Source organism: Haliotis rufescens, unplaced genomic scaffold, assembly GCF_023055435.1.
Source record: "Haliotis rufescens isolate VD_foot unplaced genomic scaffold, xgHalRufe1.0.p SCAF_6, whole genome shotgun sequence".
Lineage (NCBI taxonomy): Eukaryota > Metazoa > Mollusca > Gastropoda > Lepetellida > Haliotidae > Haliotis > Haliotis rufescens.
Genome location: NW_025964334.1, coordinates 57,189,425 through 57,208,288, shown reverse-complemented (window position 1 = coordinate 57,208,288; position 18,864 = coordinate 57,189,425). Strand labels below are relative to the sequence as shown.

General features: G+C 40.3%; 2 protein-coding genes across 4 annotated transcripts in view; one reads left to right on the top strand and one right to left on the bottom strand.

Annotated features, from left to right (window-relative positions):
- LOC124128341 (fibropellin-1-like) overlaps window positions 1–18,864 on the bottom strand; it is a 416,047-nt gene that overhangs the window by 309,273 nt on the left and 87,910 nt on the right. The window lies entirely within an intron of this gene.
- Window positions 2,569–4,094, top strand: LOC124120806 (adhesive plaque matrix protein 2-like). The gene is made up of 3 exons (XM_046483666.2): window positions 2,569–2,691; window positions 3,298–3,411; window positions 3,615–4,094. Exons 1-3 carry the CDS (start codon window positions 2,658–2,660, stop codon window positions 3,704–3,706), a joined length of 240 nt encoding a protein of 79 aa, XP_046339622.2. The 5' UTR covers window positions 2,569–2,657; the 3' UTR covers window positions 3,707–4,094.

The window sequence follows — 18,864 nt, the reverse complement described above, 5'->3', positions numbered from 1 at the left end:
TGGATGGATGACAGCGTTCGGCAACTTGACTTCTGAGAGTTTCTAGGGCTTCGGTCCTGCCCCACACTGAAGCACATGTAGCCCATGTTGTACTCCTTAGGCAGGTGACTTTGTTTGAAATATTCGAAATAAGCAGTGAATGGACCTGGTATGATAACATGGTAATGTGACGGTTAGCCTAGCGCCTAACACCAGCTTGGCTTGTACATGTATATTCTCCAGGGAGCTGAGAAAAAAGATCGAGTGCACACCGAGCCATAGACCTGGGTAATAATGTAGCTGTTTGAGTTGTGGATTGACGCATTATAAATATGCACATCATTAACATTATTATTTCATTCTAAATATGCCGCCTCCGTGGTGTAGTAGTAGAGCGTCTGCCCGGAGCGCGGAAGATCGTGGGGTGATCCCCGGCCGCGTCATAAAGCGTTAACAGATGGTGCTTGATGTTAACCTCCCTGGCGCTCCGTAGTGAGGGGCTAAAACAAGGACTGAAATTTTGAACGTGACGTTAAACCCCATTTCACCTCACTCATCTCAATCTATGACACATGCTAGTTCCTTTGGAATGTACAAATGTCCTAGATTATAACTGTTCTAGTGTTGTCCCAAACTGACTACTAAATTTCAAAATTGTCTGAATTTGGTTGACGCTCCATCAGTATGTTCGTTCATTGGGGACAGAATGAAAGTATAATGGAGGTAGCGTCTCTATCCATATTATGGGGAATGACTATTAATAATGGGACGAGTGGGGTTAAACAACGCCGTGCAGATTATTTCAGGTATACTCTTCAAAAAAGGAATGCAAAACCAGATTTGTGTGAGGTAAGAAAATACATTTATGCGAGGAACCGTTCAAGGTACTGAGCCAAAATGTTGTGGAGAGAACACTTGGTGATTGTAATCATCTCAGTTATCGGTACATAGGAAAAGCCCAAGGTGAAGGTCAGCTTCCATCAATAACGCGTTAGTCCCCCGTCGGAATCGATAGCAGCCTGACATCTCCTGCCCTTGGAAGAGACGAGTATGCGAATCACATCCTGGGGAATGGTAGCCAACTCGGCCTGCAACGCAGAAGCCATCTGCTGTAACGTCTAGGGTTGTGGTTGACGTCGGCGAAGCAGTCTATCCAATTCAACCAACAATTCATCAAAATCTTGATGTTAAAGCAGATGTTATTGCACTAATGAACATAATTTGAAACAATAATTTCCCATTCCATATTTCTTGTAAATCATGATAATGTTCGAACAATATGACGCTGATGGGTTGGAGAAATTCATTTATTCATGAAACTACATATTTCATCAAGTTTCTTTTCCCTCATTGGTTTTCCCAAACGACTGTCCCTACTGAATTGTGAATTGTGAACTGTTGTATGGTATACTGTGTGATACAGGCGATAAAGCAGATACATACGTGCTGCATGCTTATTTGATTGGACCGACTATTGACAATGATGAAATGATCTCGTGTATTTATGATTGGCATACCTCTAATAAGAATCTTGCAATTCCATTGGTCAATCCGTGCCACGTGACGAAACAATAAACTGACACGGACCTCAAATATTGACTCGCCGGGGAGAAAACAAGATGGTTTCACGGTTATCAGCTAAGTTATAGGAATAAAACAGATGACGGTTTAAGCATCATATGTCGGATCCTAAGGTCCTTGTTTTCGCATATTGATCTCGTCAAGAGTAATTATTTGTACAATATCCGTACTAGAACATGAAATTGTTGTATTTAATATATTTTTATTAAATTATCTTTCATGCTGTTATACCACGGGGTGTCAAGTTTAATGTCCAAATGGTGCAGGTCAAACACACAGCAAGGCATATTTGTTATTGTACCTGACTAAAAAAGAGCAAAAGGAGATACAAATACAGTGACAGAATTCAGGTATTCACAGAATTTGCTTTTTATTGTTTAGCTCTGATGGTAACTGTTGTGTGCATCGTCCAGAACGTACAAGCGGAAGACAACTGCACCAATGCTACCAGCTGCAGCAATCATGGTACATGTGGAGGGACCGATGGAAACAAAACATGCACCTGTACTGGTGGTTATGGCGGAGACAAATGTGATCAGGGTTAGAAACTTTCACATCTTATTCACAGAAATATCCCCTAATTCTTAATTATACTATTTATATAATTATCATTTCAATCCCACATCAGTTCTTGCGTGTATACCCATATGCTTAAATGATACCCCAAAACAACTTTGTCTGACTGCTGACCATACATTCGATGTAGAACGTAAAGATTTAATTTAGATTAATTACAAAGATAAAGCGTCTCGGTGGCACACAAAACCGTAGTTCAGACGCCTGCAGCTGGCTTGGGAACTGGCTTCTGGCAGTCGACAATCGTTCTGATATGGAATGCCTTAAGTACTTAATTGCTTCTTCGTCTTTGCTTACATCATCGTAGAACCAACAATGACATTTTACATTGTATAAAAGGCACAACGGGTTAAATTCAGAATGAGACTTAATGTCTACCATTCCATCAGGTTTACATTCAATTTATTGAATGCGCCTTTACAGAACCCAAGTTTTCTTCAAATTATTCTTCAAGTATTCCCCAGTGCTTGAACAGTGGCAACTGTACGGAGACAGCAGGCAAGCAAAGCATATGTACATGCATGTCTGGCTATGGCGGGGACACCTGCAAACTGAATAAATAACTTAATCACGATACAGACCCAGGAATCTGTCGACATCAACCTCTGCGATAACACTGATCGGTTGGTCGGGCTCGGCGACATGGTTGATTGGGTGTCACTGGACCCTGGCGGCGCGAATCTTTACTCATAACATCAGTCACTGGTACAATTGCCACAAGGGTCAAAAATAGAGCGTGCTGTCACTATATAAGATGTAATGTCTATTATTGGTACACACTTTGTTCCCCTCAAAGGCGATCTGTTTCTCTTTGCATACGATTCGGATTATTGGCTACTTTAGTTAAATCAAGGAAAGGACACGTTGCCAAAATGTCAGTTTCAGACACATAAATGACCTCATTTCTGTCAACAATGTTGAGATGGATGTGTATCGGCACCATATATATTCGCCGGAGCTGGTAATCAATTGTCAAAACGAAGTGAGTGAGTGAGTTTGGTTTAACGCCGCTTTTAACAGTATTCCAGTTATATCTCGGCGTGTCAGCTTAATATGGAAGGAAAGCCCGAAGTGGTGCAGGTCTCAGACGTTTACCACTTCGGTGAAAGCCACTTTTTGCAAGAATTTTGCAGGTTTGAAATGATCTATATGTTGTTTCAGAAGATGCATGTGCAAAGAATGAAGACTGCTTACACAGCGGGACTTGCAATGGTACCACAACTCCTAAGCAATGTGTATGTGTTAACGGATACAGTGGACCCACGTGCCAGAATGGTAGGAAAACAAAATTACTTCAATTCATATCAGACCGTATCAACGCATGACAGATATTTACTGTGAATAATTATCATAAACATAGTTCGTCCTATTAAACAGTAACATGACATTTTTCGATAAAATAATGAATTAGTTAAAGGGAAATTTTAAAGGAAAGCACAATAAGCCTTAAGTATCGAACGGATTGTCTTGCATTTCAGGTGCCAGTGTTGAGAAACTGTCTGCTCGGTTGTTGGCCGTGGTGACTGTGTCGATATTAATCAAGATGCAGTTTATGAGAGATCTGCCATGATCTTTTGCCTTTAATAGTTCGACATATCTAAGAAAATTGATCAGGAAAATATAATTTTGATACTTTAATTTTGTATTTTATTGACAGCACTGAGATGCTTATGCTTAGACAAGTTGTGAATGTAGCAGTAGTTTGAACTGGTACTCCGTATTCATCTATCAACTGAAATGATAATAATTAGTTGTCACTGCAGCTAAAACAACAAAATTCTACTTAGAACTAGTTCGGCTAATGATGGCATGTTACTGATGACGTGGACCTGTCCCCGAGTGACCACTGACGCAAAGTAAATGTTATCAACGTTTTGTTTGCAGTGACAGTAGGAGATTGTGAATTGTGATATTTGTAACTATTATTCGTGACTAATTTAATAAATTCTGCAAGGTTACCCACGTTCTGTTTTGTTTATCAGACTTTATATTTTAGTTAAAAAGGTCAGTGAATCTTTTTTTATGCCACAGTCGGAAATGGCCTGTAAATATTTGACATTGTGCTACGCCATAAGTGGTTAACCTTTTGAGCAGCTATCACCGCTTGGATACAATCAGGCATTACTGTCAACATATGTATGCATATTCTTAGATGCCTTCTCAATTTTGCAAAGGAAAATTTGTCGCACGCAATGTTGAATATTCTACGAACGTTTCGTTAAACATGTAACATACACGGATCAGTGAGGAGTTGAATGATACTGAAATGCGTTCAATGATATTTATCAATTTGAGAAAAACGATCCAAACATTGGACAATTTGGCTTAATAGCTTTCGGTATATTTGTAATAAGAATGGTCAAGCTCGTTGCATATGTCTAATAACAATGGTCGAACTCGTGTAAAGAAATCAACGTTTAGAGAGTATCATAGGATAAGAATAAACATATTTATACTCAAAAACCCTTAGACCCGAGAACGTCCAGTTCATTTGTGGCAAAAATTACAGACACTGAAAATTGTTGTTTAGGCCCGCACAAAAGGCGGACAAATTTATTACAAGGTATATACGCCTGAGCGTACAATTCATCAATCCGAAATTGTATGAAATAAGCCACAAAGGTGGGGGAAACAACGCATACACGCACATGACTAAGAAAAAGGAACCTAAATAGCGATATAGAGAGGAGGAGGCTTGGGAGGAGGTGGTTTTAAGTTGCTAAAATGAGACAGGGCAAAACACGTCCGGAGCGGGCGGCTATCCAGGCGGAGATGCGCGTTAATCAGAAAGCTGACGTGGATGACGCTAACATGGATGACGTCACCGTTACGTCATATCTTTTAAGTGACGTATTGATTCCCGCCATGAGGTGTACCCGGGCAGCGCGCATGAAGCGCAACTGGGTTTTTTCCCATAAAACAATTTTTTGAAAAATTTTGCATTTATACTCAAAAACCCTTAGACCCGAGAACGTCCAGTTCATTTGTGGCAAAAATTACAGACACTGAAAATTGTTGTTTAGGCCCGCACAAAAGGCGGACAAATTTATTACAAGGTATATACGCCTGAGCGTACAATTCATCAATCCGAAATTGTATGAAATAAGCCACAAAGGTGGGGGAAACAACGCCACAATAGTGGAACACTATGCCCCCACCCGACGACGGTCTCGGGACGAGTTTATAGAAACGTATCAATAAAATTTAAAGCAGCTTCCTCCTCCCTAATTCTATGCACGAAATATGATATATGCAATCTGCATTGACTGAGTATCTTTGATACAAACACACAAACATAGCACAGAGTTCCAGGTCCAGAGGAAGTGTTATGTATTGACCGGTTGGCCCGAGTCTCTTTCTTCACTTCCACCTGGGGATTCGTCTTCGGTAACGTCTGTTGCCTGCAAAAGTGAATCCTGGTGGCAGTATCTCTTATCTAGCTTATCATAAAATATTTTGTTTCATGACGTACTAATAGTCTATATAGGCCTACATTTCGTAAACAATGTAATCTAAAACAGTTGTAGTTAATTATTGGTGCGGACCAATACTTGAGATAGCCCGCACGAAATGGAAATCGTAAAAGATTCCTTGATGGAACATGAAATTATTAACATTAATCATTATTAGAATTAAATAATGAAACTCATTGAGCAAATTGCCTGACCATGAGGCATAGTGCCTGCTCATGCTCTTTATTATAAGGGTAAGGTATAAAATGCAACCATACAACACTCAACTCTACTATGTAATTCATAAAGGCCCCTAGTTGCGACGTGTAAATATTTACATGTAGCTACTAATTGAACAAACTCGCCTGACCATGAAGCATAGTGTCTGCCCATGCGAAACACCACACTCCCTGTCTTGGCATAATGAACCATAACAAGTTAACACACATTATAATATAGTAAGTGATACATTGAACAACAGACTCTGTATGAGTAGATCAATAGCAATCGCATTTTCCCTACATTTAAGTGATAAATAAAACTCTAGATTGCCAAACTTCTAATTGGTCCTATTCAGCAAATAGGCTCTTTTTCCGCTGAGCTACGTTACCGACAACAACCCTTATTCTCTACAGCTGAACACGAATGTATGCTTTAAATGCATCTGAATTCCACCGGCCCCTTCGCCTTTCTTTGCTGCCGAGCATGCTGCACCTATACGGAAACTGTGTCCTTTGTATCTAGTAGAATCTAACCTTAAGAAGTTAAATACAACTCTGAGTGCCTCGTTAAAGGAGGATCTTGCTACCGGTTTAAAGCATCTGTCACAAAACAGAGGGCCTGGGAAGAGAGACCTTTGTCGTAGGTAACGTTTGAGCGCAGCAACTGGACATAGGGTACTGTCTAACTTGTCTAGTGTGACGATCTTGCTAGCTTTACCGCTGTTGTGTTTATACATCGATATATTAAGATAGGCCGCGGAGCTGGAAAGTGAAACGTCCTGCACCTGCAAGGCCGCTTCCTCATCCGAACTACGCACCGTCAGTTCACCAATCCGAAAAAATCCGTGAAAGGCAACTAAAAACATTGTCTCATAAAGTAGTCTGATTGAAGGGTTGGAAAACACCACAGGTAATGAGTCAATCGTCCTGCCCAGTATGTCCTCTGTGATTGGAAGACGCTGGTCTACTGAAGAGTTTAGACACTTAGCCCCATGTAACAACTTCTGAACTTGAAAAGAATTTGATTTGTCCTCTAAACCGCGAATTTTATGAATGTAACCTAACGCTGAAATGTAGGTCCTCATTGTTGAAGGTGCTAACTTTAAATGGAACATATACGCCAAAAATAGTGCCCAGTTAGGTGTTGCTATCGGTAGCGCCGGCGAAATACCTAGACAATCCCGGGAGAATTCATTGTACAATTCCCACGCTCTGGTATAAGTAGCCTGACTATTCTTACATAGAGCTGCCCCTAATAAAGTATCTAAGTGAATAGATAATTCTCGGGTTGTAGGGGCGGAGGAATCCGCGTTTCCTGCTTGTCTGCCCATGGTGCCTGACTGACAAATTTTGATATCTGTAAACGAGAAAGTAGGTCTGCCGACTTATTATGTCTTCCCGGTATGTGTTCCGCTCTGAAAATTATATCCCGTTTCAAACACGAAAGAACAAGGTCCCTCACCAAGGACATCAACTTGACTTCTTTAGACGTTTGCTTGTTGATAACGGACACTAAAGCTATGTTGTCTGTATGAAACAGAATACATTTTCCTCTTAGCTCTTCAGCCCATAATCTAACTGCCAACACAATGGGAAAAAACTCTAAGACAGCTATGTTAAACAACTTTCAACAGCCTGGCCAAACTCCATACGCCCATTTGCTTCTAAAAACAATTCCATACCCTAACGACGCTGCAGCGTCGGTAAAGAGATGAAGCGCACTATTCGACAACCACGCCTGTTTCCGCAATACGGATATCCCGTTATACTGACCCAGAAATTGCAGCCACAATTTAAGATCCTCCCGAGCTTGCTTATTTAACCGTATCCGATGATGTGGTCTCTGGGTCCCGACAGTTAAATCATACAATCTCCTAAGAAAAGCCCTACCTGGTACCACAACTTTACAAGTGAAATTAAGGTAGCCTAATAAGGATTGCAGCTCACTAAGTCTAACTTTCTTCTTCTTGCACATCTCAGCGGTCAAGCTTCTAGCCTTAACTAATTTGTCTGAAGGTAACCTGGCTTCCATGGCAATAGTATCTATTTCGATTCCTAGAAACTGGAGACAGTTGGCAGGCCCTACTGTTTTTTCAGGCGCAAAAGGAACACCAATATCTCCGCATATGTTTAAAAATGCTTCAAGTTCTCCCCGACACTTGCCCCTGCCCTGAGAAATAATGAGGAAGTCGTCTAAAATATGCAGCATGTGTCCTATCCCGAGTTTGTTAATTGCAATCCAGTTCAACGCAGTGCTAAACGTCTCGAAAATTTTGCATGCTGACGAACAACCCATTGGCAAGCACTTATCGAAATAATATTCTCCTTTCCAAGTAGGTGATAATCGTGAGGGTGAATAGGTACAATTCTGAAAGCTGATTCAATGTCGCACTTCGCCATATAAGACCCCGAGCCCATCCTAACAATAATGTCAATTGCTTCATCTAAGGAAGCATAATGTACATTGCTCGCCTTTTCAGGTATACCATCGTTGACAGAGTTACCGTAAGGATAAGAAAGGTGATGGATCATTCTAAATTGACCTGGGACTTTTTTGGGGCATACCCCTAGGGGAGATATATGAAAATCCTTTAGTGGAAACCGTTTATAGGGGCCTGATATCCTACCTAGTCTTAATTCTTTGCTTATTTTGTTTTGGACCACGTCTATGTTATCTGAAGCACTTTTTAAGTTGTGACAATCTCCTGATATTAAATTACCCTCGTATCCAATGCGAAACCCAAACTTGAAACCCTCTAATAGATAATCAGTGATTTCTTTATCATAACCTTCAAGCCAATGTTCTAGCTTATGCACGTTTATAGGGGTTGGGAGGTTGGTTCCCTCGGTTTGGTCTACCAAATTCTTTCCTCTGCCCACATTTACTGTAGCCATGGTCACCTCCGCATTGGGGACAATAGTGACTGTATCTACAAGGTTTGGCATTGCATTCCCGTCCGAGATGAAAGCTGAAGCAGGAACCGTTTGGGATGGCAGCTTTGGCAGACCCTGATGTCTTTGCCTTAAATGGCTTTTGGTTTGAGGGACGAAAATTCTGCAAATTTGAAGTAATTGCACCAAACCATAATTCCCAGTGTACTGTTCCCCAATCCAAATTGTTTTCTGACCTCAACTTCCGAAATTTAGTATCATAGGCATACCAGTTACCCCCTTTCTGGGATAGCTCTCTGATTGTACTAACATACTTTAACATAGCCTGAACATCCTCAGGATATTTCTGAATGTGAACCGACATAAAAATGTGGAATGCAGAAACCCATTTGTCAATAGACAAAAACCTTTTCTTTGATGAATCGGAGACATTGACAGCTTGACCATTTACATTAATTGTAAGATTTTGGTCGTGAGTATCACCTGATAGAAGTGAGGATATTTCAACGAATTCGTTTTGCCAAATTTTAGCTTTAAGTTTGTCTCCTACCCCAAAGCCTAAGGGTATGGACGTAGATTTGAATTCTTGCATTTCAGTCTGGTTTATACTATTGAACGCAAAAGGATTAAGGACCGCCTCACCCTGTCCAATATTGATGTCATTGATAGCTAAGGTATTAGTCCTTTCTTCCGGATGCTCGGTCATCTCCGCCCGCCCGCTCCGCCGCTGACGATTAGATGGTCTCTTGGACGAACTGGCGCCTGCAAGCTCATCCTGGCAGAGGTCCACGTCGCCGACCGTGTTGTTCGGAGCCTGACTGGAACGTTTCCGACTTCTAGCGGATAGGGGCATCTCAGACCGGAATGGACCTTGGAACGAAGTACAAAAACCAGCAAAGGTTTGCACAAAGGAACTAATACTGTGAGTTACTTTATTAACTCACTATTATAAAGAGAACGCTTAGCTATCGCCCACAACAAAGTAACTTTGAATTATTGTAACTTCAGACCTTTTAACTAATTATGTTTTACAACGTAAATGTGATCAAAGGCATTTAAGAATTGCTACCCTGTATATTACAATTTAGCAAAACCCTTGAAAGACAACGTAAACATGTAGACTGAAGTAGGAAACTAGAATAATATTGCCACCACAGGGCAGAAAATTGCATCAACTGCAGAGTAGCATTCTAGCGAAGGACAACACTTCTGCTACCCCCCGCGAACCTAAATAGATTGTCATTCAACACTCTCGACCGCGAGAGCAAAAATATACCCACTGCCACTACAGTACAAATTAAAAAACAACAACAAAACAATGCCACCACAGGGCAGAAAAATGCATCAACCGCAGAGTAGCATTAGCGAAGGACAACACTTGTGCTATCCCCCACGAACACTAAATAGATTGTCATTCAACAATATAACCGCGAGAGCAAACATATACACACTGCCACTACAGGACAGATTAAAAAACAATGCCACCACCGGGCAGAAAAATGCATCAACCGCAGAGTAGCATTAGCGAAGGACAACACTTGTGCTATCCCCCACGAACACTAAATAGATTGTCATTCAACAATATAACCGCGAGAGCAAACATATACACACTGCCACTACAGGACGGATTAAAAAACAATGTCACCACCGGGCAGAAAAATGCATCAACCGCAGAGTAGCATTAGCGAAGGACAACACATTGCTATCCCCCACGAACACTAAATAGATTGTCATTCAACAATCTAATACGAGAGCAAACATATACACACTGCCACTACAGGACAGATTAAAAAACAATGCCACTACAGGGCAGAAAATGCATAACCGCAGAGTAGCGTTCTAGCGAAGGACAACACTTCTGTTATCCCCCGCGAACACTAAATATATTGTCATTCAACAATCTAATCGCGAGAGCAAACATATACACACTGCCACTACAGGACAGATTAAAAAACAATGCCACTACAGGGCAGAAAATGCATAACCGCAGAGTAGCGTTCTAGCGAAGGACAACACTTCTGTTATCCCCCGAGAACACTTATCTTTCAACATTTCAACAAGCCATGGTTAAATAGTAAAATTTACAGGTATGCTTACTTCTGGTAGTACAAATTCATTGCCAAATACGTCAAATACATCAATGAGCCGTGCTCTTTCAGTAAAAATTGTCAACTGTTAAAAGGAAACTTCTCACATTTGTCTTACAAATATACAAACATCACGACTTCGCTTTTATAGCCATACTTAGCTAAAACCCTTCAGATCCGAATATGCAATTATGCAACCGCGCAAACTTCTATACAACTTGTAATTGCCATCATCAGTCAAATGTACCCCATCCTTCCGGAAAATAGACAAGGAAGAATGAAAATTTTTCTTATGTTTCCAAAAACACATGCCTCTCTCCGGTAGCATAACACTCAAGTACTGGTTAAATTGCAGGCGTTTTCTCTCATACCCAACTCCGACAGCGTTATCGGAAGACCTAGGGAATTCTTCGCAGATGACAAGCTTGGTGATTTTATATTTTGATTTTATCTCTTGTAAAAAATCCTCAAACTCCCTAGCGAGTCTTAGAGGGTCAACATCCGAACGACACAAATCATTGCCACCCAGTTGAATTACAAGAATTTCTGGGTTGTAGTGATACAATCGCTCCTCGAAATCACGCAAATAAATGGTTTTCAGACGATTCAGTGTCAATCCCCCGATCCCAAACCAATACACATTACTTTGCCCTGTCAATCCAAAATCATATCTAAAACGATCATGTCCCCAAGCAATATGCTTTTTCAGTCTAGCAATGAAAGAATGTCCTACAATCAAAATACGTCCTGACACAGGCATTTTTTACAATTCAGAAAATTTTCACTAATGATAACAATCCAACAGACTAAGATGCTAGAAAGGATCGTACTTTTTTACAATTCAGAAAATTTTCACAAATGATAACAATCCAACAGACTAAGATGCTAGATTTTAAGTTGCTAAAATGAGACAGGGCAAAACACGTCCGGAGCGGGCGGCTATCCAGGCGGAGATGCGCGTTAATCAGAAAGCTGACGTGGATTACGCTAACATGGATGACGTCACCGTTACGTCATATCTTTTAAGTGACGTATTGATTCCCGCCATGAGGTGTACCCGGGCAGCGCGCATGAAGCGCAACTGGGTTTTTTCCCATAAAACAATTTTTTGAAAAATTGTGCATTTATAACACAAATCGTATTTTAAAACCCACCATATAAGCGGCAGTTGCACGTGCATGATCTGTGCCATTAATGCTTAGTTAGCAGTTGATGATAGCCATGTAGGTGAGTGAGGATAATATATATGGATGAAGAACTTATGACAATTAGGAGCGACGTTTCGGTGTAGGTTCCAACACCGTCATCAAGCAAACGTCGCTCCTAATTGTAACATATTAAAGTTGTTCATTCAAATATCTTATCTGTACTTAGTTCTCCAACTTCTATATGCCTCTCAAAGAAGTTCATGCAGTTGATTAAGAGAAAAATCTTCTTCTGACCTCACCAACTGCCAAAATGGTGATATATAGCTTTTCATAGATGTAGAAACCATCATCAAGTAACATTCTGAATATTTTTATATATGATTGCAGCTGCCTTTCAAACGAGTACATGTTTTGTAACGAAACGTTTAAATCACCCACAAAATGAATTCCAATCATATCATTTCTTTTGAGGCACTATAGACCCATTCTATTGAAATTATATATTTTATAAATCATACCTGTGTTCAATTTCAATGTGACCATGAGGCATCATATGCCTTCTGAAAATCGAAACAGATAGAAAGAGCATGTTGTTTGTTGATAATGCAATTGTAAATAAATTATTCTCTGCATGAGGGGACAATGGTATCACTTGATGCTTGGAGATAATGTAATCTATATTATATTTCTTAATTATAGTTCAGCGAGTGATAATATTTTCGGCTCCTGTTGAAGTGTCATGAACTTGCCGAAGGGCATTATGTCATTCATGAAAATATTATTAGATATAAGGATCGTCAATGACTAGTTGTAACGATGGTCATCGTGGACTGACCAGGTTTGAATGTGTGAGGCACTGTAAAGAAACGATTGTTCAACTTCTTTGCAAACACCACACCATCAAAGTGTTGTAGATTCGCAGGAGAATCTAGACATCGTCACCTTGGTTTGATCCTGTGTCTTCAAACATATATATCAACGATTCCACAATCTTGCAATGGTGCTACGTTGAAATGCCTGGCTTCGGCTAAAGGTGATTGCAGTCGGTTGATGGCGTTTGGTTTGGTCAGTCGTGGAATGTTTTCTCTGTTCACTTGCTGTAAAGTTGTGATGACATGCAAATTAAAACCCAACGTTTTTTATAGCTCAACAAGTGATGTTGCACGTGCATGACATGTTGCATTTCGGCGCCAGGCTCTCACGTGCTTGTGTTTATGCGATGTTTCCATGTTGTCACCAAATTTCTGCAGTTCCTCATTATTTTCACAAATGTCAATCCCAGTCCATGCAGAATGACCAATTTCTAGTTGGTATTAATTTTGATGCATGTCGGCAGAGTATTATTTGATTTAAAACTTTTAAAAGTTAAAAGAAAATAATTTCGCCTAAGACACACCTGCCAAAGGGCATCTGAGACATCTTATCTTTGAAAATCAATAAATTTGTTTTTCTCGGAACAACATCGGGTCCTATAAGTTCATTTCGTACACAAGTCTTCATACCCGGCCAGATTACTTTTTACAAACCTTTGCAGGAATATGTAATGATTAAATAGACATAATCATATTTAAGAACAGTTCTTTCAAGTTTCAGTTACTAAAAAAACAAACTCGGTATATTTTCTTTTGGCCCTGAGTTTAACTACGTATCTGTCCTCGGAGGTTCAGGATAATTTGTCAATAATGGGTGCAAATGTCATCTGAAGTTTTCTGAGAAAACAGTATTTGAAATGCTGGACTTGCTCATTGTTTACATTCCTGTGAAATGTGGGGATAAGACATTAAGGCAAGAAGTAGGAATCCCCATGGGCACCAATTGTGCTCCCCTTCTTGTTGATCTGTTTCCTTATGCACATGAATCGGAATTCCTGCCCGGATTGTAAACTCATAACTCAGTAATTTAGCCAAGAAGTTTAACCTACATGTCAGATATATTGAAATAAGACTCATGTCGCCGGTAAACTCAAATAATGTTAACTTGTTCAGATCAAAACCATAACTGACAACACAACGGAAGTACCATGATGACATCATCACAACACTCACACAACCATTCCAAACTACGTTAACACTGCGTCCTATTTATAGAAATACTTCAGGGTTTAGAGTTACCTCCCTTACATCATTCCTCCCTCTCAGATACAATCATACATACTTAGAAATTAGACATTGATTAAACCGATGATAATAAAGTACTATTTACAGGTAAGCATAAAACAGGTGAATGTTTTAATAACAAATACAACACTATTTATAATTAATTGCATTTACATATTGGCAAACATGCCAATAAAGGCATTTTCACTTGAAATACAGGCAATGTTAACATTATAGTCACTCTGCCACTTTGGGGGCTGGCGAATCCGATTGGAATGTCTCTGGCAATTGTTGAATTCTGTTTCATGACACTTGCTTGGAACACATCATCAAGTCCCAACACAATGTCACTTGCACCTCCTGGAATGTTGATGCTGCCTGTAGAGTTGTCAATATCAGGGGAATCTGAAGATTGACATTCAGTGTCCACATTCTTAACACAGTCTCTAGCACTATCACTACGACTACTACTTGTAGTCAAGTGGTCCGGTCTCTCAAAATGTCTTTTCAGCTTTCGGTGATTGATGACACGTGATCGTCCATTTCCTTCACAGGGATGAATACGGTAAGTATTTTCACCGATATGGCTATCAACGTGGAAAGGCCCTTCCCATCTTTCTGAGATGAGTTTCTGAGATGTTCCGCGCACTTGCTGAGGATGATATAGCCACACTTTTTCGCCCTCTTTGAATGGAGTAAACTTGGTATGTTGTTTCTTTTTCACACCTCTGGTCTTGCTCTTTCAAAATCTGTTCTCTCACAGTCTTCTCCATACCACTAATTCACTCAGTTTAGCTGATGAATCAGTCACCGGTTTCTGATTTCCACTAACATCACTGTCTGTTTTGTCTCTAGGGGGTTGGCCAAACACAATCTTGAATGGGGTCTCTTCTGTAACCTTATTTGTTGATGTGCGAATAGCTGACAATGCTGAGGGTAACTTAACTAATCTTTTTGGTCATGAGCTTCTATTAGAAGAGCTAGTCTTTCAGCTAGAGTTCAATTCATTCTTTCAACCTGTCCACTGCACTGTGGGTTGTATGGAGAGGTTCTTGTTCTTTTAATGCCAAGCTTGCTGCACAACTCTTGGAGAAGTTTAGCTTCAAAGTTCCGACCTTGATCAGAGTGTTGTCCCTCTGGCAGTCCATAGCGGCACACAAATTCGTTATATATAATTTTAGCAGTTGTTTCCGCCGACTGATCAGGTACTGCAAAATGCCTCCTACCATTTGCTGAAAGGAACACACAGCACAAACAAGTATCGATTACCCCGTTGTGTTGTTGGAAGTGGGACCGCAAAGTCCATGTTCCACCACAAGAATGGCTGATCTGGGATAATTGTCTTCCCCTCAGGTGTTCGGTCTGGCAGTGAAGGATTTTTCCTGTTTAGGCAAGTAACACAGGACATGCACCACTCTCTTACATCGCGTCGCCATCCAAACCAGAAGAATTTCTTCTGCACAGCAGCAATAGTCTTATCAATCCCAAAATGGCTATTTCCATCATGAAGAGCCCTTAAAATCCTCTCTGCTGCTGATTGAGGGCAAATCACTCTTTTCACACTGTCAATGCCCAGTTCAAGCTTGTCACCATCACTCTTAATAAAGCTCTTCACATCTCGCTTGATATCGTTTGGTCTCTTGTGATCAGTTACCCACTGTTGCAGTATTGTGATATCTGCATCTGCATGTGAATCAGTTCCTCCATTGAGAATACGTTTGGTATGGCGATTGCGTCCACTTGAGGCGCCCTTGACAGTGCATCCGGAACTTGTGTATCCCTGCCTGGTCTATGTTGGATCGTAAAATCAAAATTCTCCAGAGCAACCCTCCACCTTGCAAGTTTACCTCTTGGCTCCTTCAGACTGAGAAGATATGTCACTGGTTTGTGGTCTATTATAACTGTAAACTGGTTTCCCTCAAGGTAAACAGCAAACATGTCCAGCGCCCACACAATAGCAAGACACTCTTTCTCTGTAGCGGAATAGTTCTTTTCAGCTTTAACACAATGTTTTTTGTGTCAAATCTGTCAGAGGCTTCACAATGTCAGCAAATCCATGAATGAATGTTCTATAGTATGATGCCATACCGACAAACCTCCTCACTTCAGCTGCACTTCCAGTCCTTCGAAATTGTCTGATAGCATTAACTGGCGAACTATAGCCTTTTTTTATATTGCATCGTTACATGAAGTGAAATCTGTTTTATGGTTGTATACTAGTTTTAGATAATAATTTGTGATCTTCTAGTTATTTTACTGTCCTCGTTGACGGAAAATGTATATATTATGTATAACTTGTTAGTCACGATATGGCTGAAATACTGCCGATGTGATTACAAATTTTAACTCACTCACTCACTCCAGGATGAACCATCATTGTGGTGTGATGTGATATCTCAGTGATGGGTATTAAACGAGCGCTTCATATCATTCGTGTGAGGATAACTTTCCTTCGTTATTGTATAATTTGTTTGTTTGTTGCGGCGGTTTACGGTTCTACATGATTTATTGTTTACTTCCGGCAGATGTTTGCTTCGGGATACATAGTCAATCAACAGGTTGGTCTGTAGTTTGCAATTATTTGCCTTAAAATAATACGGTTGCATGATCACGATGTTTGGGTTGAACATAGTAACATTCTTCTAAACATACTTCAAATCTAAACCGGAAGTAATAACACAGACCCAGATTTAATTGCTTTATCGATTCGAATTTTACATTAACGGTAACAAATATTGTTTTATTGAATAAACTATTCAACATAAAAGTGATAATGGAAAATAGTCATCGACTGTCAACGTGCCTGACTTGTTTGAATTGAAAGCACGCATGTCACACATCTTTATCAATTTTCTTTCCTAAAATGGCAAACGGTTATAAAACGGACAAGAAATAATTAAATTGAAAACAGTGAGAGAGTGGGTTTGGTTTAACGCCGCTTTTAACAGTATTCCAATTATATCACGGCGTGTCAGCTTGATGTGGGAGGAAAGCCCGAAGTGATGCAGGACTTAGACGTTCACCACTCCGGTAAAACCCACGAGTACGGGTATGGTGCTAACAACATAATCGGGGCGAACCGGGATTCTGGCGTGCCCAAGGGACGCTTCTCTGCCTAGCGAATTGCAGCGCCTGAGGCGATTGGGCATCCGGTACCCCCGACATGTTCGTCTTCCTGAAAAATCTAGAATCAGCAGTCTTCCTGAAAAAAATCTAGAATCAACTCCTCTGACATATTTTAGTGTTACATTTCTATTTAGAAGTGAGTCTAAGATATGCCTTAGTTAACATGAACCAAGTCTAATAATACATGAAGTCAACTTCATGATGATTCGAATAGGCAAAATATGAATTTTTCTTGCAGATCTCGTAACCCACAAAGTGTTCTGGCCGTACATAGTCCGGTTTGAAACATAGTTGGCTTTACATTATGCGTGAAAGGCAGATGTTGCGATTTGCTGGTCGGGAGGCCTGAGCATGACGTGTGTCTGTTTGTCAACATGTAATCCTGTCAGTAAACATGCTCGAAACTCGGGCATGTGTCGTGAAATATAATCTGAACACCGCACGACATGTCAACCAGTTTCGCAGTTCATTGGGTGGAGCATTCAAACGAGCTTCATCGTAATCACTTGACACCATCTTTCAGTTACAGGAAAGTGCCACACGGTGGCATTTTGTTCCTCCTCACTGCATAATTAGCCCTAAACTTTCTATCTATTTGTATATTTTGTACAATTGTACTACAGTAAACTACGGTTATAATGAACTCAAAGGGACCACTAATTTTAGTTCGTTATAACCGCAGTTCGTTGTAAGCATATGCACTGCATATATAAGCAAATGAACCGGACCAAAAAGCCGTTCTTAATATCCGTCAGTTCGTTATAAGCGTGTTCGTTATAAACGTAGTTTACTGTAGTTAGTTACCTAAATTGGGGGAAATCAAACTTAAAAATCAAATTGAAATTCTTCCTCCCTAGGGGGGGCACGGGTGGCCCAGTCCTCTCAGGCGCCGCGATTCGCTCTGCAGAGTTGTGTCCCTTAGGCACGCCAGAAACCTATGATTGTGGGTTCGAATCCCGGTTCGCCCCAATTATTTTTCTAGGTTTGTCAGCACCATACTCGTGCTCGTGGGTTTCACCGAAGTGGTAAACGTCTGAGACCTGCATCACTTCGGGCTTTCCTCCCACATTAAGCTGACACGCCGTGATATAACTGGAATAATGATAAAAGCGGCGTTGAACCCAACTCACTCACTCACTTACTCACTACCTATCTAGTCTAGCAATTCAGAAACGATGTTTTTTTCTTTCTGATCGGTCTAAGGTATAATCATGCAAGTTCATTTGCAAGTTCATTCGGAATGATGTTTTTTTAAACTCTTTATTTTAAATATGGTTGAAGTTTCGGATACGATGGTGGCAAGCCTGATATTTTTATACATCTGACACATGGTGCCATGCAGTTTGATCTAGATCGTTTGAATAGCCCTGGACATGGATGTACCTTAGTGACAATGTCTATTCTTGTCTAGGTAGTTTATACCGACGACCAGTTTTAATGGGGAGATTATGGTTTGATGTTCGAAAAATTTAGAACTGGTAAATTGATATATTTTGGAAGAGCTTTTATAATTTTGTAGTCCTTTTGAAGTACAAAGTCTTCTCTCCACTTTTGTAAATATTAATCTCTGAGAATTTCTTCTAATTTAGATGATAGACAGGATGTGGAACAGAGGGGTTGGTTTTGAAATATTTCCGAGAGCCCAGTATTATTACGTATATTTGAATAAAATGTATTCATGGATATAGTTTGCCACTTTCAAATGC

Coding starts and splice junctions, on each gene's coding strand:
- LOC124120806 (XM_046483666.2), top strand. CDS start 2,658: ATGTCTGGCTATGGCGGGGACACCTGCAAACTGA. Junction 2,692..3,297: donor CGGGGACACCTGCAAACTGA/ATAAATAACTTA, acceptor ATGTTGTTTCAG/AAGATGCATGTGCAAAGAAT. Junction 3,412..3,614: donor TGGACCCACGTGCCAGAATG/GTAGGAAAACAA, acceptor CTTGCATTTCAG/GTGCCAGTGTTGAGAAACTG.